General features: G+C 36.6%; 2 protein-coding genes across 2 annotated transcripts in view; one reads left to right on the top strand and one right to left on the bottom strand.

Annotated features, from left to right (window-relative positions):
• Positions 1-17,057, top strand: part of LOC139963466 (serine/threonine-protein phosphatase 2A activator-like) — a 31,647-nt gene extending 14,590 nt beyond the window's left edge. The window contains exons 10-11 of the mRNA XM_071964259.1: positions 12,239-14,019; positions 14,375-17,057. The gene's annotated coding sequence lies outside the window, so the exon portion shown is untranslated. The remainder of the gene's footprint in view (positions 1-12,238; positions 14,020-14,374) is intronic.
• On the bottom strand, positions 16,517-19,465 carry LOC139963467 (uncharacterized). The gene has a single exon (XM_071964260.1). The coding sequence runs from the start codon at positions 19,297-19,299 to the stop codon at positions 18,520-18,522; it is 780 nt and encodes a 259-aa protein (XP_071820361.1). The 5' UTR covers positions 19,300-19,465; the 3' UTR covers positions 16,517-18,519.
• Between the last annotated feature and the right edge of the window lie 4,237 nt (positions 19,466-23,702).

Below are 23,702 nucleotides of genomic sequence, written 5' to 3'. Positions count from 1 at the left end.
ATACCAAAAATAAACATCTGATTTCATTGGACAATTTCTATTCCACATTTGATACTTTTTAATAGAATGTTCAGGCAATAAAATCGGTTTTCAGGAAAAGGAGCAAAATTTTATTTTTCAGCTCTTTGAAATCTTGGTGATTCTAATGCATTGTTTTTTAGTGTTTATAAATGTACCCCATATGGGGGAATATGGGATATGAGCTGATGGCTAAAGATGCAATTGGTTTGGTACGACAATGCATACTATATCTAATCTGTAAAATATGCAGCTAAAATTTGATAAATTGAAACAGAAATGAGTTGGAAAATCCAGAACAGTGAAAAAACTTCCAGCCTCCACCAGGATTCAAACCTGGGCCTCTCGCTTTAAAATGCAGACACCCTAACAAACTAGGCCATGGACACTGATTGTATGTCAGGAGGTTCAAAACCAGTAAGGAAGGTTTTCATTCCGCTGTATATATATATATATATATACATACATACATACATACATACATACATATATAGCAGCCCTGATTGATCGCAAACATGATCGCCAAATATTTTAGCTTTAGTTTCCCATCGGTTTCGTTGTTATGTTTGGTCTGGGTGGAAGTGGAAATGTACTAACAATAATCTCCAAATTTTATACTACCTTGTGCATTGAAAAACTTTGAATAAAAATGAAGAATGCAGCTCATGACCCCTTTATTTTGGGGGCGAGGGGGGAGGTTCCTGATTGAGTGGCCCTATAATTTATCCATTTTTTATTATTTGTTTGATTGGAGGGTGAGTGTGATTTCACAGCAGCTGGGGAAGGGTAGAAATCTCCTTTTCATTGTAACCCTTCTCCGTTGTTTTAGACTATAGTAAACCTCTCCACATTCCTGTCTCCTCTCCTAAATCTCACCACTCTTACCTTCACTTGCCCCCATATTTATCTTATTTCCAGTTCAAGTCACACCCTTATAAAACCCAATGAAATCATTTTAGTTCTAAAAAGTTTTTAAAAAAAAAAAATTAAAAAAGTGCATTCATCCACACTTGCCAGTATATTTTTTTCTAGTTCTAGTCACACCCAATAAAATCATTTAGTTCTACTAAAAAAGTGCCCCCTCAAAAAAAAAGAACAAAATGTGCATTCATCTGCACTATTCATGAATAGCATATTACAAATTCCTTAGTCTGTATGGGAGTACAAGGAGCAGCAATAGCAGCAGTGCTAAAAGGAGTCTACTACCACCTCCATAGGAGGCTAGTCATCACAAATCAATAAGACCACAGCATGCAGCACACAGCAAGTTTCCCAGTTGCGTGAGAGAGAGAGAGCCGTGTGGGCGTGAGCTGGTTTCATGGATCACGCTTACCAGGGTCTTTTGTTTACCCAGACAGCTAATATCACCTTTGCTATTACATTGTATTCTCCGTACAGAGTTTGTACGCACTGCCTGTGCGTAGGTGCGTGACTCAGTATTGGTTTAAAGGGAAGTAGCACGAACTGGCATTGCTATCATGCCCTGAATAAAACGTGAGGTCATTTGAGGCATATAGTTCTATTTCTCCTTAAAATGGTGGCCTTTCTCTGAATTAGGTTCTGTAATTCTCACTTTTATTTTTTGTGTTCTTTATTGGAATAGTGGATATTTTTTGAAATGGAAATCCCAAGAAAAAAAAGCTTAGGTTACACCCAAGGACAAATTGTAATGAAGGGAAATTTGGGGTGTATTTTGATGATAGTTGTATGGCATGTAAATAAACAACCAATTGTTTTAATATGAACTATAGTTTCTTGTCACTCAGTTGAAGGGTATGTGCAGATTGTGTAATAGGCCTAAGTTATTTTGTGCATATGGTGCAATGTGGAATTTTGCATGTCACCATTGGCAAGCAATTGAGCTATGATATGAGAGGGGCAGAAAGAGAAGGGGGGGAGGGGGGATTGGGTTAAAGGAAAAAACAACACTGAACATACAGCTATAAATTAAGTCAGATGATAATACAAAATTATTCTAATTTTAAAAATAAAATACCATTTTACAACCCTATTTCATTTGGTCCAACAACAAAAATCGCACCGCACATTTTAACAGATGATACAAACGTCTTTAATTTCCTTGGAACTGAAACCTTCGGGGCTGCTTTTCCCAAACGTTGTTCCATACTACTCTGTTTTAAGCCTAAGTGGCAGAGTTCCTAGAATCACTTTTGATTTACAACCAAAAACCAAATCACTTTAGCTCCCAGGCAGAAGCCGACATTGTAGCAAGAAGCTATTATCCAGTAGCACGCTGTATTTTACTTCCGTTGCCCGTCAGGAGACGTGAGTAGTGTTTTCATGCAGAGTTAACTCAGATATGTGCAAACAAGCCTTAGACTGGTAATCTTTTAACCAAAATAACAAGAAACAATTTACATGAAGTGGCAGAATATTTTTTGCAATATAATAAATGGGTATTTGATTTTAGAATTGTTGTAAGTGAAATCTTCAAGTTTCGGGCAAATCAATCTCCATGCTTTTTTTTTTTCTTAAAAGTCTTCAGGTTTTTACACCTTTGGGGCAGGGGGAGGGGGGAGGGAGGAGATTTTTTTTAAAGTCTCCAGGTTTTTTCTCCAGGGGACCAAAATGTCAGGCTTTTGGCTGGTCTGATCAATTTTGGAGAGTCATAATTTTTCAGTCAGAAAAGTACTTTTTGAAACTTTTAGCATAAATTTAAGCATGCCGAAACTGAACAACAACAACAGGGCTAGGATGCCAGGAAGTGATCTCTACCAGCTTATTTCGTTCTTGATGATATAAGTAGAGATCGTGCAATATGTTGGTACGGTTTGCACACAGAAGTTGCATGTGTAGATATGTATACTGTAGCTGTTACTGCCTCAATAAATACCAGGATATATAACAAATGAATAGGGCTAGAGTTAATATTTAATTCAACCTAACCTGCTGTACTCAGGTTTGGTAGATTGTTAGAAGCGGCTTAAAGCCAGCTTTTAAAAAGTACAAATGAAGCACATCAAATCAAAAATAATAAGAAAAAAATAAATACAGAGAAACCCCAAGGTGTAATAAACAAAATGCAAATTTGTAAAAGGATTACACTACTAGAGGGTCCAAAGGCTTTCTTTTTTTTTGGAGGGGGGAGGGGGTGTTTGAAGCTTTCAAATTATACTAAAAAAGTCCCCCCCAATAAAGGATGTTGGTATAATTCAAATGATTTCTGGAATACTGGGTATGAAAATTGAAGATATTTCATAAAGGCCTACTTATAATTCTCAAGCACATAGCTAATAAATTTGTTTTTACATTTCACAACAGTTGGCAGAAAATAAGGTTTGGCTCAATGCTATCAAAAACAATTTTCATGCAGACAAGTTTAAAATTCCCCCCAAAATGGAATATATATTGTTTTTTTCAAAAAGATTCCAACCAATTTAGCTACAGCAAGTCTCCCCCCCCCCCAAAAAAAATGACAAAATTTGTAGAAAAGTGTGGCTTTTTTTAAAACCAATACACCAATTGTCTGATTGATTGTACTTTGTATTGAGAGGATATAAGTACAATCCTAGTTGATACTGTGTACTAATGCTGCTTACTGTGTGTCAGTCTGCTAACTGAGTAAAGTAAAGAAACAGAGTACATAATTGTGGCAAAGGCTGGTGATATGAGCTGTTCAACTGCCAAAAAAAAGTTTGTGAACTTTGGTCTTAACCCTTTGTGGGAGTCTGTTAAACCACAAGAATGTCATGAATTGGAGGAAGTTGTTGGTGGCTGGCAACCAGCCATGTCTGTGGATGCATGCATGCATGCGGTCACCACATGCAGCAGTCACAATGTGATATATATGTATATATATAAGGATATATATAACAAGATAATCGGTCTCAACTACACAGATGTATGATGAAAACTGGAGTATTTACATAAAGGCACATACTGTTTTAATTGGCATATACCTTGGGAAATAGTATTAAATGTGAATCATATATGCATAATTAGAAGTTGTCACAGCTATTAGATCTACTGGTCTCAATATACTATTTTACATAGTGAAGAGAGCCTTGAAGTGTCAATTGAGAAAACTATAAATTTCTGTGATTGTTCATGCGTTACACAATTGCTTTCAGGTGTGTACGTATAGGTACGTACGTGACTGAGAAAATTGCTGGGCTTTTGTTCTTGTGTGGATGTGTGTGTGTGTGATTCACAGTTGAGTCTTATAACCTGGAAGTATTGTATTTGAGCCTTGAGTGACAATTAGTCAGAACCTTTTTTGGTAATGAAATGGGTACAAAAACACACACACACAGACACACACACAAGAAAACAAAACAAAAAAAAACAATCAGAATTGATTTTCTCGTGATGGAAATGCAGTGAATGAGTGGATTAAGAACTGAATGTACTCGCTGAGTGATCAGATCAAAATACTTTGCCGGAAATGACTCAAATCTGAACGTCAAATTTGGGGAACTATTTGAAATTGTGAGAAATTTAAAAGTTAAAGGACATGACATTTCAGTGATTATGCACTTGGATCATTTTTCAACTTTATCAAGAAATGTTAAGCAATGATAAAGGTCAATTTAGTTAGTGTGTTCGTAACTTTGTTTGCGGGGTAACTTTTACATTTCCTGTTACTTGGTAGATTATCAACACACTTATTATCGGATAATAAGATTTTTCATAATTTTTTTGGCTCACAATACATTGCAAGGAAAAAGTAAAATTGAGGCTTCCATGGCTATTTCATCTCATTAGAGAGAGAAACAAGCACTGCTCATATGTAATTTTCATAGAATAAGAAATGCTGCATGTGTGTGTTGGAAGGTAGTTTATAGACTAGTTATTGCTCTGGGAGGGCGAGGGAAACATGCCCTAAATGTTCAGTGCCTCTCCACCCCCTCCCCCTCCCCCCCAAAGAAATTTTGCCATGTCCAAAACAAAAAAAAATAGTCAGGATGATAGATAAGTGTTTCAATTCTACCGGCTATAAATTAATTACAACTACTAAAACTGATCTTGAAGCTGATATGTAAGTTCTGGATATGATGAAAGTTGCAACCCCCCTCCCCCTCTCATACCCCACAAGGGGCCTATGGTGGGCCCTGGATCCCATGCCGGTAATGCGTTTTACCCGCATCCTCTGCCCGGCCCTCCTAATGTTGCTCTCATTTTTGCTGTGCCACTGATCATCCCAATCCCCCCCTCCCAGGGGCGGCGATTTGTTTCAAATATTGGGGGGATATTGCTTGGGTGCAGGCGAATTACTATCAAAGCGGAGCGCCACCATTGGTTGGCGCGCAGCGTACAAGAAAATTTCTGGTTTTGATAGCCCCCCAGATCACCAGAAATGGCACTTCTCGGGCTTGAAAATGACCAACCAGATGTACACTTTTGCCTGAGAACCAAGTTTTTCCCAATAGTTTTTTTTTTCATTCATAACCTTTTTCAAGATTGTCACAAGTCACACATCATGTTCGACCTCATCGCATCTCCTGTGGATCATTGATTTTGTAGGTAATTCTACGTAACGCCCCACAATACCCGTCAGCCCCACTTTTCATGGTTTTAAGCCCATTATTTGTTCAGAATTTGAATAATAAATTCACTTCAAAACATATCCATAATGTTGCACAAAATTTCATCTAATGGATAACCAATATAGAAAAACCTCCTTCAACCCCTAACAGACCGGTCAAAATTGCACGAGTAGAGGGAAGTATGATGAAGAATGTTGGTCAAGGAATTTTCGAAAATTCAGACACAGTTAATTTATTGGTGTACAAATATTAAAACCTCTTATAACGGCTACTATAAAACTTAGATATCATAAAAAAATACCCAAAAAATATGCTCACGGGGGGCGGTCTCCACCCTCCCCCCCCCCTTGGCTACGCGCCTGCGGTTAGAAATCTTGTAGGAAACAGGCCAAATGGAAATCAGTGAACCCATATCGATGTGGATCTGTCATTTACCTCATGCAGCATGTGTTATTTTCTATTTATAGCCACACACAAAAATTATGCCACCAAATATTGGGGGGATATTAGTTACTATTAGATACTACCGTATACCCCCCACCTAAAATATTGGGGGGTCCGTCTAGCTATTCATTTCGAAAAAAGTAAAAACTACTTTTGGTCATATATAGTAACAAATTGTGACACGGTTAGACAGGCGCCTTGCGAGGGATTTGCCAAGGGAGAGGCAAAGCTTGTAGGCAAACTATCTAAGCGTAGCGCCACCATAAGTTGGCGCGAAGCGCAAAAGAAAATTTTTGCCGAAAATGCCTCCCAGATGGCTGGAAATGGCACTTCCCAGGCCTTGTAAGTTGCATCTAAGCATTTTCTACTTTGAAATTACTAGCGATATCATACAAAATATGCTAAAAAAAAACTATGCCACCAAATATTGGGGGGGATATTAGATACTATCCCCCCACCTAAAATATTGGGGGGACATGTCCCCCCCGTCCCCCCATGATCACCGCCCATGCCCCCCCTTCCCCCCTTACTCCCCCAAATTTGAAATGACTGATGAAGACAATGCATTAGGTGTCCTACAATCAGAATGTCAGAAAGCAAAGGAAATATGGCATTAATTAACATAGAATGGTTTTCAGTTAGAAAGTTATTCATCATTAAGGCTTATGAGGTATGTGTGGAATTTCAAATATGACAAGTTATTAGAGGCCACGTGTACTATTGTAATACATAATACTCTGGGGTAGATCTCACTCTCTGAAATTTAAGTCTTCTATAAATGTTTGTTCTATTGTCTTGAGTTCGCAGTGTTTCCAAAGAGTTTGGAGGTTTGCCAGATCAAGAGCAATTCCTGTGTCTGCTGTGATGATAAATAGCGGTTTTGACAGTTGGTAGTGAAAGTCTTAAGTGAGACAAATTATTACTCATAAGCATGACTTGTTAAGCCACAAATGATTATTCAGATGTTCTTTTTTTTAAATCGGTCTTAAAGTTTCTAGATTATTTCCGGCAAACTAATTATGATTTTTTTTTTCTGGCATAATCACTGTTACTTGCACATGCACACAATAACATGATGGACAAATGTTATAGTCATATGAATGTTCTGGGAAAAATCGCAAAAGACTTCAAGACCGGAGCACATTTTCAGAGCAGATTTTCACTCTGTTGTAGAGAGTTATTGTGGAGGTCACAGTGTACTTGATCTACTGGGACTTAGAAGTTGGAAAAGTATATTTTTATTATGCATTACAGTTACGCTAGTAAAATTGGAAACTGTAAGTAAACTTTCTGGCAATTAAGTGTGTGATGTAGGAGGACAAAATTCCTGTCTGTGCTCCCAGCTAAGAGATTGTAAAGGTAAGCCTAGGCTAAAGGGATGGAATAAATCTCTGTAAAAATTCTCTCTGTTATAATATATATCGCACAACCTGAACAGTCAAAAGTTCTTCAACACAGCCGTTTCAAAAGTAGCAAAGTTATATCAACCGTTTTTGCATCTAAGCATGATCCAAACCTTTTCACCCAAACTTCCTGGTGTTAGCTAAAAAGGTTGGTGTGTAATGTGTATAAATAGATCACCGATCTGTACGATAAATATACTACTGTAAGGCAGTATATGTATTTAGGGACATGAAAATACATGCCTCTATTAAGTACAGTTAACCTGCGACAGAGTAAAATCTTAATTGTGTAGTTTTCTGTCACGATCGCCGTGTAGCTACCAACTCTAAAGCTTTGCTTATCAATCCTCACTATTAGTAGATATCATCTTATATACCTTCATTGCCTGCTACAAATGTCAACCTAGTTACTTCCCATCCACGGCCAATTAACCGAGATCAGATATACCTTTCTACTACTGTGTTTTGGAAGTGGCATGGTGTCATGCATAATTCATTTGTTTCATTGTGAAGCTCGTCCAATCAGAAGCTCTGATAGCTAACCGTTAATCAGTTTGCTGTCATTGTATGCAAACTGTGAGTATTTGTTGTGTTCATTTATGGTGATCTGGAAGGGAGACATATGTCAATTTGTATATGGGTTTTTTCTGCTCTCTCTCTGAAGGGAATTTTGTCATATATTTACACTAGTGCGTGTATACAATGGTGTATGTAAGAGTACAGAAGAATGCTAAGCAGGGTCAGCAAGCATGAACTTAATTCAGAGTTAAAAATAGTATTCACTGTAAGTGGTGTTTAGGGAATTCTGAGGGGGGAAGTTTATCAAATCTGGTTCTCACTTGCTATTTGCTGGTGGTAATCAAGTAGTATGTGTTGTGTTGATCTTGTCACAAGATTTGTTCTTTGCCAATTAATGCAGTATATTAAATACACTGTAGCAAGCTGTAGTCAAGCTGATGAATAAAAAAGGAAGGGGGGGGGGGGACTGGAAATGAATAATTACGTAATTTTCTAATTTGCTCTTTCCATGTAATAATCATACTACATATAAATATAACAAATGTTTTGGCCATAGTAATTGCCATAGTAATTGATTATTGTTTGGTGTTTAATGCAATTTTATAGATAGAAAATTGGATGTAATTTAAGTTTGGTCATTTTTGTAATCTTGTGCGATTGCTTTGGTAAGGACAGAGGTGGCTACCAGGCCAAAACAGCTGCATTATCATCCCAAGTGGCTAAGCTTTATCTACAAGTCAATAGCGAAGTGGCTATATAGGTATTGAAAGGTAGTGACTTCTACCAGGGTGCATATGTAGCCAGAGTTGTGTTTAACGGGAGCCAAATGCTTTTCTAGGGTGCCAGCCAAGACCTATTTTCTAAAATTCAGAATAAAAAACTTTCCAAAAATTTCTTGGGGAGGCCTGAGAGAATTGTGTGTGTGCAGGTGAGGGGGAGAAGGTAAGGGGGGGGGGGCTAGAGCTATCTCCATAGATACAGGACTATACAGTTATCAATATACCATCAGGTGTGCAAGGAGTTTAAACAAATTAAGGTTAATTTCTTACTTTTGGTTGTCAAATTGCTAGAATAAAGGGAAACTCAAATGAAACCCAACTTGTGCGCGACCAGTTTGGTCATTTAAGGTACTTTTGCAATATGCCCCAATTCCCAAACACTTGAAACCATAGTAACGGTACTGTTATGAATGTTTCATCACCTCAATTGAACAGTTTATTCCTAAGTTCCATCAGCTAAACTGTTGAAGGGACAGTCCAACTCAAAATATGATCATGATATATTGTAGAGAAAGTCACCGACCCCATTGCCTCCACGGCTACATGCTTGTAGAAAGTCACTACACTCTTAACTGATAACACTGTGTGCTCTGTTCTCATACTATTTACAGTACATAAAGGTATCGTTCACACTTTGTCTACAAAAGCCTATGTATTTCTTTATAATTGGATGATTCATTTCTTCAGTAAAATTCTTATTTGCCAAATCAAATGTACATACATACATACATCCATACACATTATAAACATACCTTACAATGTTAATACAACACACACCATAATACATGCATGTCATCAATTCTACACTTTTATAACATATAAATTTATATCACATTATTACTTACAATTTAAACTTTCTGTTCATTTCTCATAGTTAAGTACTAAAACTCAAAATACGATGCAGTGACACAGCATGTCATTTATATCCATATACTCAAAAAATTATTTTAACACTATTAACATGTCCCCTGGAATCTGTATCAACCTTGAAATCACTGAGTATATCAGTGAGTCATGTTCTTTTAATTTAAAGCTCCTTCAAGCCAGGACTATTGACATCTTCCCTACTATAAGCAGAAAATTGTTATGACCTTCTATCAGGTCAAACGTGTCTCAAGGGTATATTACTGTTTTCGGAGAACAGGTTTTTAACTGACCTTAAACAACTCTCTCTGAATTGCTAAGCAGAATCAATGAGTGGGTATTTTTCAAGGTTTAAATCCCTAAAAAGATGGGGAAGTATATTTGTCTTGCTTTTTCCGGTAGGTATTTTTTTTTTTGTACACACTTGTCTTGTTGGCTGTATGTTTCAATTACATCCTGGTAAATTTACAAGATCTATCTCCGTTGGGTTTACGTCAGTCGAGGAATCTAGATTTACAATTTATGGAGGAAAAAGGAAAGAAGAATCGTAGTCACGGAGGGGGTTTTAGGAAGGATGTGGGTGAGAGGGAGGAGGAGTGGGAGAGGTGTATTTATATTCTAAATGTAGATTAGGACTTAAGACATTTTAAAACACAGCTGTATATACTACAGCTACTTTCTTATGATAAAATCGGAATAACATGTTTCTTTGAAAGCAGGAAGTATTCATCATCTTAAAGGACATTATGATGATTTTTACTACAATTGGGTTGAAGGTCAGATTAATACACCAGTCTTGATCTGCAGTGTAATTTATATTTTTCCTTTTTTTTTTGCTGGTTGGTTGTGGTTGCATAACCTAAGGTCACTGTAGGATAGATTTGTATTCTTTAAAAACAGGAAGTTAGTATATATCTTTTTTATATCTTTTGGAGATTTCTTCATATCAGTTTCTGACATGTTTTGAACTAGAAGAAAACAATGGTGAATCATAGCTAAAGATTCATGTTTCATCCGCGCAGCAAAATGTATTTTTTACGTTTTTCATAAAAAAATGTGGGTGTGTCCTGGTTGTAGTGTGTTGACAGAAGTATATATTGAAACTGTATTCTTTGAAAATATTAAGTGTGTATGTATATATATATATATACATGTATATATATATATATATAAATATATAAATATATATATATATATATATATATATATATATATGTATATATATATATATATAATTGAAAATGTAATGAGTTGGAAACTCCAGAACAGTGTAAAAACTCACAGCCTCCACCAGTATTCGAACCCGGGCCTCCCGCTTTATATGCGGACACCCTAACCACTAGGCTATAGACACTGATTGTATGTCCAGAGGTTCGAAACCGGTAAGGTAGGTCGTAATTCCACTGTAGGCGTATATATATATATATATATATTTACATGTATATATATATATATATGTAAACTTTACATATCTGAGACATGTTCATTTCAAGTCTAAACATGTGATATAATAAATCAATCAATCAATAACAAAATACCGGTGTTTTTCAAAGAAACAATAGAATAGATAGAACTGCAATATGTATTGTTTAAATTTAAACTCTCTTAAGAACATGCCGATCAAACTACATAAAAATTCAACATTGTTAATTTACACTCCATAGTTAGATTGGCATAAATATAAGCTTCACAAACACCCAGCCACCCAGCCAGCCAGTAGTGAAAGGTGGAACCATACCCAATGCAAGGTCAAACTGGTCGGAGTGGAGATTAAAACAAGAACGAAACAAATATTTGTCAATGTGTGTCTACGACAACCCACTTTATACCTTATACTTTATACTAAGTTCCCTCTTAATACAAATTATGGCACTTTGAGCAGCAATATCTGGAAAACAGGATGTAGGAAAAATTGCACCAAGATATTTCAAATTAAGTTCCTCTTTTGCAGGTCCAAATTGGTTCACCTCTTGAGCTTTTTTTTTTAAATTGGCCAAACAGCATGTGAAGCAAGTTTTTCTTTTGCAACATTTTTCATGCATTTTGTTGCATTGTTGTATTAGCATGTTAATGAAACTTACTTTTTGGGGTGAGGGGAGCCTAATGCTTTCATTCTGATTGTGAGCAATGTTCCAATCTAACGCATTTTACGCACATGAAGAGGAAGGAAGGAAATTATACAGATTACCTTTTGCTTGCACGATTTTCATTAGCTCATTTGTATAAGGTGCAATGCTCAATGAAGTACGTTGTGTGAACCATGTTTATTTTGTAGCACAATTTTCCAGCAAATTTATTTTAGGTGCATACATCAAGTGTTTTCACATGGACTTTTCTTTTATTTACTGCACATGCCAATCTCTCCAATTTCACATAATTTATCCATGACATCGCACAAGACAAAACGTACAGCCAATACTTCTTGAGGGAGTGGAGAATGATGAATTAACAGGTATCGAATTATAAAAATTTATTATTAGAAGGTCTGCATAATCCAACTGCAGTAGTCAGATCTCCTCCACCTTCAGAAGCACTGCAGTTAATAGCAATTAATGTATAGCTTTCATAATAGTATCTGAAAGTTAAGTTGAAAATGATTTCCGATGTTGGACTTTGCAGTTGCTGATATACAGTCACAACCTTTGAGAGGGGAGTTTTCCCCCTAAGGGTGTTAACAATTGACAAATAAACTGTCTGGTTGTAGTGTGTTCATTCTACTTCCTTCACAGAAACCTCACTCAAGGTGATGTTGAGGTCAAACTTCCTGTACCCTGAAGGGATTAACATTACCAACTCTTTTTAAGACCACTGATCACACCCCAAGCCTTCAGAGGTCAGACATGCTCTCCACAAACAATTGCAGAGACATTCCTGTGTAATGAGAGTATATCCTGTCACCACAGACAAATACTAGACCTCCCCAGGGGAATTTTGTGTACATCCTGTTGGTACCTGTCCATGACCTTTTCAGATTTGTAGGAAGGCTTTGAACATCCTCACCTTGTCCTGTGATAGTTCGGTGTGTCTTATTTTCATTTCACCTGCTGTGGAGAGTAGGATATTGATTTACCTTAAATGACCTTTCTGGGAAGCAACCATACTGCCCTTTGTATTGTAGTAGTGTTACAGACCAGTCTACAGGGTAATGTCCCCATAGCTACTGTGGTAAAATGCACAGACTGTGAGCACTTTCAGTAGGCTGAATAAATTGGAATCAGTTCATATCTTGCTGTATTTATTAGCAGACCTTTTTACCATTTATTTTGTTAACATTATGTTACAATTGTTCACCTGTTTAATTATTATTTACGTTATATTTGAGGATTGTTTATCATATTTTGACATTTCTACATTGTGTCTCTGGGAACCTACAAAAAATATGTCCACAAACAAGAAGTGGATTATTAAATCATATAACACTCTATGGTAATAAATTACCAGTATTATTTATGTTTATCATTATAATTACTGATATCTTTATTTCTTTAGAAATTTGAGTTTGTAACTATATTTTGTTAGTAGCAAGATGATAATAAATCATTAGACAATAAAATGTCTTGAGATAATTGATATGGTTCAGAATAAACCATGAGTCAAATGCTTTGTATACAACATATCTTTTTATAGGGAGTTGGAATGGTTGTCCCCTATGAGGCTGTCCATTTATCCTGTTTGCTACAGGTTGACTTAATGGTACAAAGCATGACAATTTCAACTGTCAACATCTCACATCAGGATATATACATGATCATTTCTCCAAGATGCTTAGAATACGTTCATCTTTTTTCATAATGGTCAAATATAAATTTTTCTTTCCGTTTAAGTAACTTCAGTGTGGAAACTTTCTATACTTTACATGTTTCTGTTAGCATGATTATAAAAGCTTAAATAATATCTTCAATGCATGTGAATTTAATTTACAGATCTGGGCCATTGGACTGTCAGCAACATTTTAGGGGAAATTTTGTTTATAGTATTATTTCCTTTTCAGGAATTTTGTGTATCTAAACTTTAAAATTTCTTCATTTAGGTCATAACAAAGATTTTAGATATAGTATAACATTGTAGCACCTGATTGATAATGTAAATGTTTCCCAAAGTTATTTCCGTAACCCCTGCTGTGACTTTATCGGATTAAGCACTAAATTATTAACAATTTTTGGAAATGTAAATTGAGATGGAATTGAAGGTAACATTTGCACAGAAATTTTTATGTCATGAGGAAGATTATTTCTGTACAAATGTTAATTTTTTTTCTTTCTTAATTTCTGTGACACAGATGCAAAATGCATTAATTATCAGACAATATATAAATAGAAATATTGCAACAAGTCCTGTCTATGTTGTATTTTTTTTAATATTTAATTTATGGATTTCACTTCCAATATTTGAAATCTTTGTAAATATTCTTGTTTGGTATGCCAATGTTTGCGTATGCCACGTACTGTAAAGTTTGCTGTTAAACTCAAAATTGAAACAAGGCAGGTCCAAGGGCATAGGAACAGGGGGGACTGGGGGGGCGCCATTCCCCCCAGTGAAAAACATGGAGGGGCGGAAGTATCATTCCGCCCCCCCGCTTCGCAAGTCAAAAAACCCCTTTTTCATTTCCAAATGAGAAAAAAATCTCATTTGGAGCACCAAATTGCATCTAAGGCCAGGTGAAAATGCAAGATTATATACAAAATGGAGTGGGTGGGTTGAAGTGTGCTATATTGCACCAAATTGCATCTGAGGCCACCTGGAAATGCAAAAAAATTCCCTCCCCTTTGACCCCTCCACCAGTCCGGCCATCAGTCTTCAGCCCCCCCACTCAAAAGTACCTTCCTACGCCACTGGGCAGGTCAACATAGTGTATAGAGAAATCAGTAACATTGTTGTTTTTGTAGAGAAAGTATAAAACTCACTCACTCAACCACCTACAGAGTTCCATTAATGGTTTCCTAGAAGATTGTTATGCGGAAGTCTTAGATTCGAAGAGATCAACATTGTCATGCAGCATTTAACTTGTGTATCAAATCCTGAGGAATGAACGATTTTGAAAAATTTGTCACCGAGATGAAAACAAATAGTTTTCGTTTTAAGACAACATATTTGCCCTTTACTAACTTTGGAAACTGATATCAAAATACAGAAAGGGCAAATGTCATACAGTAAATGCCATTCTTATTGGAATTGAAAAAGATGTTCGTCAAGTTTTTAACGACACAATTGTTACCTTAAACCTCGTCACAAATATAAACAAGAGGACAATCTGTTGAATTGCAAATCTCATCACCATGATGAATTTACTCCTGGCATTCTAATTTTGCCAAAAAGGATGATGCCATTTGTTCACACAGACAGTCTGAACTTGAACCTGACTTCACAATATACTTTTTTGTGTGCACAATTTGGACCAAATTGACCTTTGACCTCAAATGACCTTTGTCATAACACAAGTTAGCAGAGACAAATCCCCGGGGAGGAGGCCAAGGCAGCAAAACTTCAATAATTTTTTTTATGATAAAAAGGTACATAGTGGGATAAAAGGCAGTCTGCTCACATTCACCTATGATTTAATTCTCAACCACCATTCTTTTGGAAGTAAGTCTCCCACCCCTCCCCCACCCTTGTGACAAATCTGAAACTACTGGTTTACTGCATCGGAAATACTACAGGCCGATCTTAATGGTGGAAGTACACTGCTCAAGGGTTTTGTGTGCTGACTTGCTATTCTCACCAATACAGTGGCTCTTTTTAGTTCTGTATATAAAGTAGCAGCATCTTGAATACATTGGCCAGATGTAACCAGATTTTCCACTTATTTCTGGATCAGACCATTCTCTAGGGAGAGTGACCCATCCTTTCCTTGACCGACTTAATAACAAGAAGCCCATCTTTACAATGGGACATGAAGACATGTCTTTGTTGATTGGTCATGCATGCCCAGAGGGACTGAATTGAAGCCAACTGGAGCCTTTGATTGCATGATGAGTCATTCAAATTTCTTGGCAGAACTGCAATCAGTCTATTGCATCATCTTTAGTAGGAAGTTGACATTCCTTGTTTACTAATACTGATTCACAAAGTGGTTAGGCCACAGCCCACACATTTGTATACATTATTTTGAATGTAATGGTGTAACAAGTTTTCACCTTTCACCACACCCTCACTTCTCTGCAAGGCTTCTTTGTTACCACCGAAAAAAATTATCACTAAAACACTTGAAATAGAGGGAACAATGGTATGATGGCCTTGAATTATTACAGGTTTATAGATAGTTGCTAGAACTCTGACTGTGAATTCCAGGAATATTTCATTTCTTAGTAAATCAGAAGATTGTGCTTTAAATATCTTTTCTTGTTACATGCGATATTTTTGTAGATATGCATTGATCTTTGAGTTTTGGTGAATAATGGAGACATCCAGACTGCTTTAATGTAGTGCTTTGATACAAAATATTCTGGTCCCACTGAAACTTATTTTGCTTGACATTTCAGTGGCTTTACATTTGCTTACATTACATTGCTTACATTACAGTGGAGTACATTTCAGTGGCTGGAAAGTAAACTTGGTGATACTTTGCGAATGCAATAACTAGAAACAACTGAGGCAGGGAGTTGGTAGTACTGAAGGAACAATGTGATCATCACAATTAGGCTGTCAATGATTCTTCATTTTTATACTATTTACTTCATTTATCCACATGGGAAAATATGAACTACCAAAATATTTCTTTTTATCAAATTCAGAAAAACATTGACAACTCGCAAATGTTCATGGATCAACAAGATTATAGTAGCAATGTAATGCTTTTAAAAATATACCATGATGACATTAAAAACGACCTAATGTGAACCAATTTCTGGAGCATGGGAGGGTTTAGCAAGTCAAAACAGGCTAAAATCAAACCAAACCTAGAACAAGGTTATTACAAACTTCCAGCAACTTGAACTGAAGGACAGAAATAGAAATTGAAAAGAAAACAAAATTAAGAAAACAATTCAAGTTTCTATATTTTCAATTTTTATTATCTTTCTCTCTTTTTTTTTCTCTCCTCTCTTTCTCTTCTCCTCTTTGTTATAATTCATTATTAAACAATTCTTTTTTTTAATATTTTTTCTTCCTGGCCAAACCATACTTGTTTTAACTAGAATGACATTAACAAATGGCAACTTGATTTAACCAAGGCCTAGTCATTACATCAAGTCACGCAAAAAGTGTTCTCATCGACGAAACTGGCAAACAAGTCACTAACAACGCAAAATGAAACAATATTGTGATTAAGGTTTGCAACGACTATAACCGATCAATTTTCAAAGTCACAGAATAAAATTTGGACAAACATTGAATAGTACACAGTCTACCAAATACAAGTGAGTTTATAAAACCAACCAACACATCCACTTCTTTGTCACATTCTTTTAAGGCACCCAAATATACTTCAGTGTTGATGCAGAATTGCAAAAGGTACTATGTCATTAGGCAACCTCGAAAAAATTCTGTGAAATTCACACAATGTCATCAACATAAAAAAAACAAAATACCCACACAGTGACCCAAAAGGGGAAGTAAAACTATCGATCGCAGGTAGTTAATGCAGTATCATTATTCGTTACACTTGGAAACATTTGTTAATCAGATCCTGCGCCATCTATTGCTTCCTGATAAAGTGGTAAGGTTTTACCCTCTTTCAGGAAATTATTCATTTAGATGAGTTTTCTTATCAATCCCTTTAAGTTGCTACTATGTGAAAAGACACAGTGCGTTTAGACATCGCATTACAATCCTTCCTTCCAATTCTACCAGACACGGATATGATGCACAGGATTTGGAAGGATAGGACTAATCTGGCGCAGGAAATGTCTTAACTATGCTTTATGGCGATGGAACATTATTAGTATTTATATGCAATTTCAAAACGGTTCGAAGTAATACAAACAAACAAAAAACATGGGATATTCAGTGAAGAATTAACAAACCAAATCGCTAGGCAAATTAATTAAGATGCATTGAGAAAGGCAGTTAAAGGCTTAATCAGCATATGATTTACATAACATAAATGTTCTTTTAGCTACAATTGAAATTGCTGTCAAAAAGTGTACACAAACAAGTGCTAGAATTTGAATGCTCAGAAGGCAAGTGTTTTTAACATTCATACAGAAGTAAAATACATCGTTCAAATCATCTTGTTTGGTTCAGAGAGGGTACACCCCTAAGTGCCGTAAATGACTTATTATCACTTGTAATCATCATTAAATAAACTGGACTGTGAAATTATGAATGATAATGTAAAGATCATATTTATACTGATGTAGCCTAGTAATATGCTAGATGGCTGTAGATTCGGACAGTCAGCAACTTTTCATACTATGTTAGAAACCAAAAAGGTTGAAAAAGGGCTAGGAACAATTGAGGCTAAAACACAAAATGGTTGAGAAGGCTTAACAGTAACAATACACCCTTTTACACACATAGCTACTAAAGTGGAATTCTACTGTTTTAGTGATAATCAAACTGCAGGAGATAGTCCTACCCACCCTAGTTTACCGAATTACCAACTTGTACTTGTAGCTTAAATATTTCCATGTTTAAGATCCATTGGTCCAAGTCAACATTGTTCACAACACAGCCAATTAATATATTCCCACTATTGTTTGGCAGAATATGCTAAACCTGACTACAATATGCCTCACATACAGTTGTAACTTATAGGCTATAACATGTTATGCAGTACAGAGAATGAGACCTCGCAAAGTCCTCTTGGATTTGGACTTTTCAAAGGCCGTTGTTTTAATACGATATGCCAAACTTGGTGCTTGGGCCGCAGATGATCTCACAACCTGATGGGACCAGAGGTAACAGCGGCAGCAGGACAACAGATTTCTGGGTGTGCTAGTAATATCGCAGCGCTGAGTGCCACCATGTGGCAAGGAGCAGCACCAAACCTCTTCAATTCATCATAAGGTAGGCTAACCCCCATTCCTAGGGGGTATGCTCAGTCCATCAACAAGCTGCAATTGAAATTGGACCTTGAACAAAGGCAGGCCTCTGATGAGAATAGTGATTGTTTGCCTGAGATGACTGTGATTGAACATCACCAGACAATCCTTGCAATCCACTTCTGAAAATATTAACAAGGGATGATATATTGGAGCTTTCTGACTTTACAGCAACTATCTCAACAGTACTGGATGATTTTGCTGGCACTGAGTCATGCTCGGTCTTTGCTTTCTTTGGTAATATTGAGTCACAAGCTTCTTCTATTTCAGATCTCTTTCTTTTGCACGTTTTGTCGGTATTTTGTTCCGTAGATGTACAGTTTGCTAAGATTTGTCTCTGGGATGGGTTCTCTGGTTCGGTGGAAGTTTCACATCTGCTCATTTCAACCGATTTAAGCTCGGTAAATTCAATCGATTGTTCAGGTTCGTTTTCTTTGTCCACGCCGTCTACATTGCACTGTCCATATGACGCGTCTTGTGGCGGGTTCTGGTCACATGGCGTGGAACTGGTTACTATGTTACTTGATTCACGAGAATCCGCTAATTCTTTTCTATCCCATTCGGACGGAGTAGAAGTACTGTTAGAAATATCGTAATCTTCCTCGATACTGGTTGAATGCTCCTGCATCCTATTGCACATTTCTTCATAGTAATAAGCACGAGCTGTTGATAGTACTGAGGCCACGAGTAAATTTTTACGTAAGCATATACCGCCACGTTGTGTTCTAGATCCAGCAATTTTGCCGATGGAAAGAGTGATTAAATGTTGAGCGTTAACGGCCATTTTTGAAGTTAAATCCTTCTTCGTAATTGTATCAAAGCACCAAAATCAAAGATAATAACACTAAACAAGTTGTAACGGTTTAGTGTTAAAAGTACTTCGACGACCCGAAAGTAGGATGTATGGCCGACAGAGAATAGCTGGTGAATGAAATGGCGCAGATTACGCTACGCACTGTTAATAAGAATTTGTTCTCACACACATCCGTTTGACGTCATTCAAAAAAGAAAATTGACCAATCACAACACTGCATCACTATAAATAGACATTGCCTCGCTTTAGGCAATGTTACTTCAGCCAATCAAGCTTGAGCTTAGTAAAACCCAAATTCCTTCCGTATACGTCACGATGTCAACAATGGAATTCCACGTCGTCTTGTAAACCGTCATACATCGCACACCAGTCATGGGACAAAGGGCATATAGTAAAGTAAAGATGGTGTACGTACGCGTATGAAACACAAGATGCGTTGTGCAGAGAACCGTGGAAATAAAAATAACACTGTTTGATAACAATCAAATCCGATTTGAGAACAATAAATCCGACCGTAAGATGTAGACTTGAAAAAGGTCGTATTTTCAGAAAATGTACTTTTTATTTACGTAATTAATTGTTTATTTTATATTAATACATTTACATGGCTCAGAGGCATAATCCATGTATACTTCCAAAGTGCAGATCATTTCAATTAGAACCCATCCTAGTCTACTTCCCAAGGTCACCATGTAAATTATGTCGACTATAGTTAATTTTTCCTATGCAGAATTGTGGCTCTGTTCGAATTTTGATAGGGAAACACAAAGTGTTACTGAATAAATAAATATCAAACACGCTGAAAAATGCTGCATGCACAGATAAAAACCAGGTACAAAGTAGGACTTCTATTCTTCTGAAATTTTATTGCAATATAGCTTATAGCTGTTTATTTAAGAACTGTACCTGGCAACAGGTGAGTGATGAAAGTGATCATATTAAATAAAACAAGAGCCTTTCAAAAAGACAACCAATTTTGAAATCTTGAAAATACATTACCATATAGACTAAATATCACAACGCTGTCAACGCATGTAACTTCTATAACAGTGGCCATCAAAAACCTGATTGGTGGCCATATCTTGTCAGTAGGAGCAATTGCCTAATGCCTATAGAATCATAATGTTTTTAATATTGATGAATAGAAATAGCGGAGAGTGTCTACATTGAGCCTAACATCTGCCACTAAATGACTACTTGGCCATACTCAGGGGATTTGAGAGCTATAGGTAGGGCCCTGGTGACAATTAAGTCACCGGGTCCTCATAAATTCATGGGCAATGTGATGATTATAACAGCCATTCTTGGTACCATATTTGGCCTGACCTTTAATCTACTCCAGGCCTAAAGGCTATAGATTCACTTGGCTACCCTTTTCATCCCATAATCACTCCCTCCCACACACACACAAAAACCCCAATTCCTACTGTCTTTCTCCGGTATCCTCACTTCCACAATTCTCGTTCGTGCAACAGTGTCGAATATTTGCATACAATAAACAGTGTTTATTTCCAGCAAGTACCTGTGTGTTTTATACTCGTACGCGACTATCTTTGTTTAATCATACGACCAAAACTGCGCAATGAGTAAGCAAAAACACGAGTTAGAAGAAGGGCGGGAACGGATCTACAGTCACGTTCGAACGAGTTTGAGTTGTTGCGTCAACAAAGCAGCGTTGCCATGGATGCAGTACTTCCTGGAAGGCAAAGTGCAAGAAGAAGGAATTCGACGAAAGCCGTGGCGCTGTATTTACAATGACGAAATGATCAGTAACAGCATGCAATGCAACGCGTGTTGCGAATTTGGGGGATATCCCAAGACCCGCAGAAACTGATTAAGTTCCTAAATGTCTGTGCACTGTTTCTCCACAGTTTCTTAACAGAATCATTCCTATTTTCGTCTCTGTTAGGAAACGTTGTTTAATATTTAACTTGTCTGTTTCTATGGCATATTAATGAACATTAACCAATACCAAGAAGTGTACATCATGTGTAAACAAAGGGTCCAAGGGGTAAAAAAAATATGCACAGAAAAGAGAAAGACAAAACAATAATAATAATAACGATCGAAGGAGCTGTTATTCACAGTGGTATGAATGTAGAGACAACTGTGGAATATTTTACAATTATTTGTAATGAACTGGACAAATTCATATACCGTCCCTGCCAAAATGAGCATATTTAGGCTAATTAAAAGGAACTCTCTCTTGATATATTAGAACTAGCCTATTAGACTTAGTTCACTTTCAGAATCAAATTTAGCAAGTGATTTATACGAAAAACTATAGGGATTATGATCAGTGATTTCATGTTAGCTGCACATTCTTAGTGCACTATGCTTAGTGCAATGTAGCCTTAGCTTAGTCAACAGAATAGTGGTTAATAGCTGCAGATCTCCACAATTAACACAGTGAAAACCGTTGAATTAGTTTGCCTATTATTTACCAGACTTGAAGCACTCCAGTCAGTACTCATATACTTATGTACTTGCAGAAATGAAAATCAGGTACTCATTCTTATAGCCATGGTTTTGTACTTGGGACATTCATGTATTCACGTATACAAATCTTCTTTAGAGCATACTGGCGTCAATTAATATATGGCAGGGATCAACTTAATTAATGGACAGAGAGTGAACAATTTGGGATACATACATGCAGCCTCCCCCCCCCAACCCACCAACATCCCCCACCACCCACTTTCCCAATGTATAATAACTTAAGTTATACATATACATAAACCACAGGCTGATCAGAGATACAATATTTATATATCACCAGCCACATACTGTCAGGAGTCTGACTGGTAGCAATTGTTCAGGGATTTGTGTCAATTGTAAAGGTGCTTCTATTTTCTCTCAAATCAATTGTATAGGTTTTTCTATACATTCATCTATGTCCTATCAGTCAATGCTATTCAGCTTATCATTAACAATGAACATTAGAATCAGCTATAATGCATTTCAATCCAATTACTCTCCAAACATCAATTTCCCTGGACTACTCAAGCAGAGCAATTAATCAATAAACTATTGTTAGTAACCATGCAGAGAATGAAGAAATTAACCAAGGATTACAGACAATTATAGTGTTGGGAGGTGATCATAAAGGTGACTTTACAAACAGAAGTTAACAACAATCATGTGATCTGCACATCTCAGATATTGTTGATTTATCCATCAATATTCATTGCACATTAGTTGTCTCATCTCAGATAATGATGTGGGATTATCAGGAATAAGTGACAATGTAGGAAAGACAGCTCTAAATACAGTTTAATTTTTTTGCATTTGATCTGCAATTTCAACAAACCTATAAGATATCGCTGAATGTAAGATTGTAAGTCACCAAAGCCAGGAGTTGTTCCCTGATCAAAGTAACATCTGGCCCAGTTCCTGCTACTTTTCTTCTCTCCAAATGAAGGTCCATTCAGTTCTCAACATATTTATAGTCAAACTGCTTTGTTAACATTACTCAAAAATCTTGTGCAAAAATTAGCAGCAACATGGAAAATTTCAAAATTTTATTGTTATAATGTGAAATTAAAGGCAATGATTGTCAAGTTATGAATGAATAACTACCAGAAGCAAACGTTCTGACTGGAGGATACACTATTACTGGCTGGGATAAAAGGGGGAGGGGTGTAGGGGGAGAGCAGTAAGGGTCACAGAGTGCTAGTAAGGGTCCATGGCAGAATAGTCCCTAGAAACTCAGCAGCTTTTACAGATATTCTTCACATCCTCTCCTAGCAAATTTGAAGCACAAAATTGCATGTAAGAAATAGCAACTAAAATTTAGATTAGATTGCTTCTCTTACTTTCGTCTTCTAATGTTTCTTTAGCAATTATTACTGAAGTGGTACATGGGGAGAGGGGGGCTGGGGGGGGGGAATATCCCATCTAGCATATTAATCCTGACTAAATTGTTATGGGATTTTAGTAGTGTCTGTATTGAAGATTAATGCAAAACTTGTAATACTTTAATTTTTAAAGTGCAATATTCTGCCCGGTTTCATGTATATTCAAAGCAATATAGATATATAATATCTTTCTCCAAATTTTATACACACTGGTCTAACCACAGGATGTGGCTATCTATGATTAACTGGCCTAATTTGCAGGCTAAGCTAAAGAAACTGCCTGACATTTGAGTTTTCAATCGTGTTTCATTTGAATACCGTGTAACACTGGTCCATGTGGCTAAAAATCTGATACTCAGCGCATGGATATGTAAACCACCGGCAAAATGATAGGATATTGAGTAGACTTCCTGTTCCTGTTTCCATGGAAATATCACACATTTTGCTTCCATACCGTCAACTGTGTAACATTCATTGAGGAGTGTCACTAAATTGACTAGGCAGTATCTTTACTGT

This window comes from Apostichopus japonicus, chromosome 22 (assembly GCF_037975245.1).
Source record: "Apostichopus japonicus isolate 1M-3 chromosome 22, ASM3797524v1, whole genome shotgun sequence".
Classification (NCBI taxonomy): Eukaryota; Metazoa; Echinodermata; class Holothuroidea; order Aspidochirotida; family Stichopodidae; genus Apostichopus; species Apostichopus japonicus.
The sequence above is the reverse complement of the archived record's forward strand: the minus strand, read 5'-3'. Positions and strand labels throughout refer to the sequence as shown.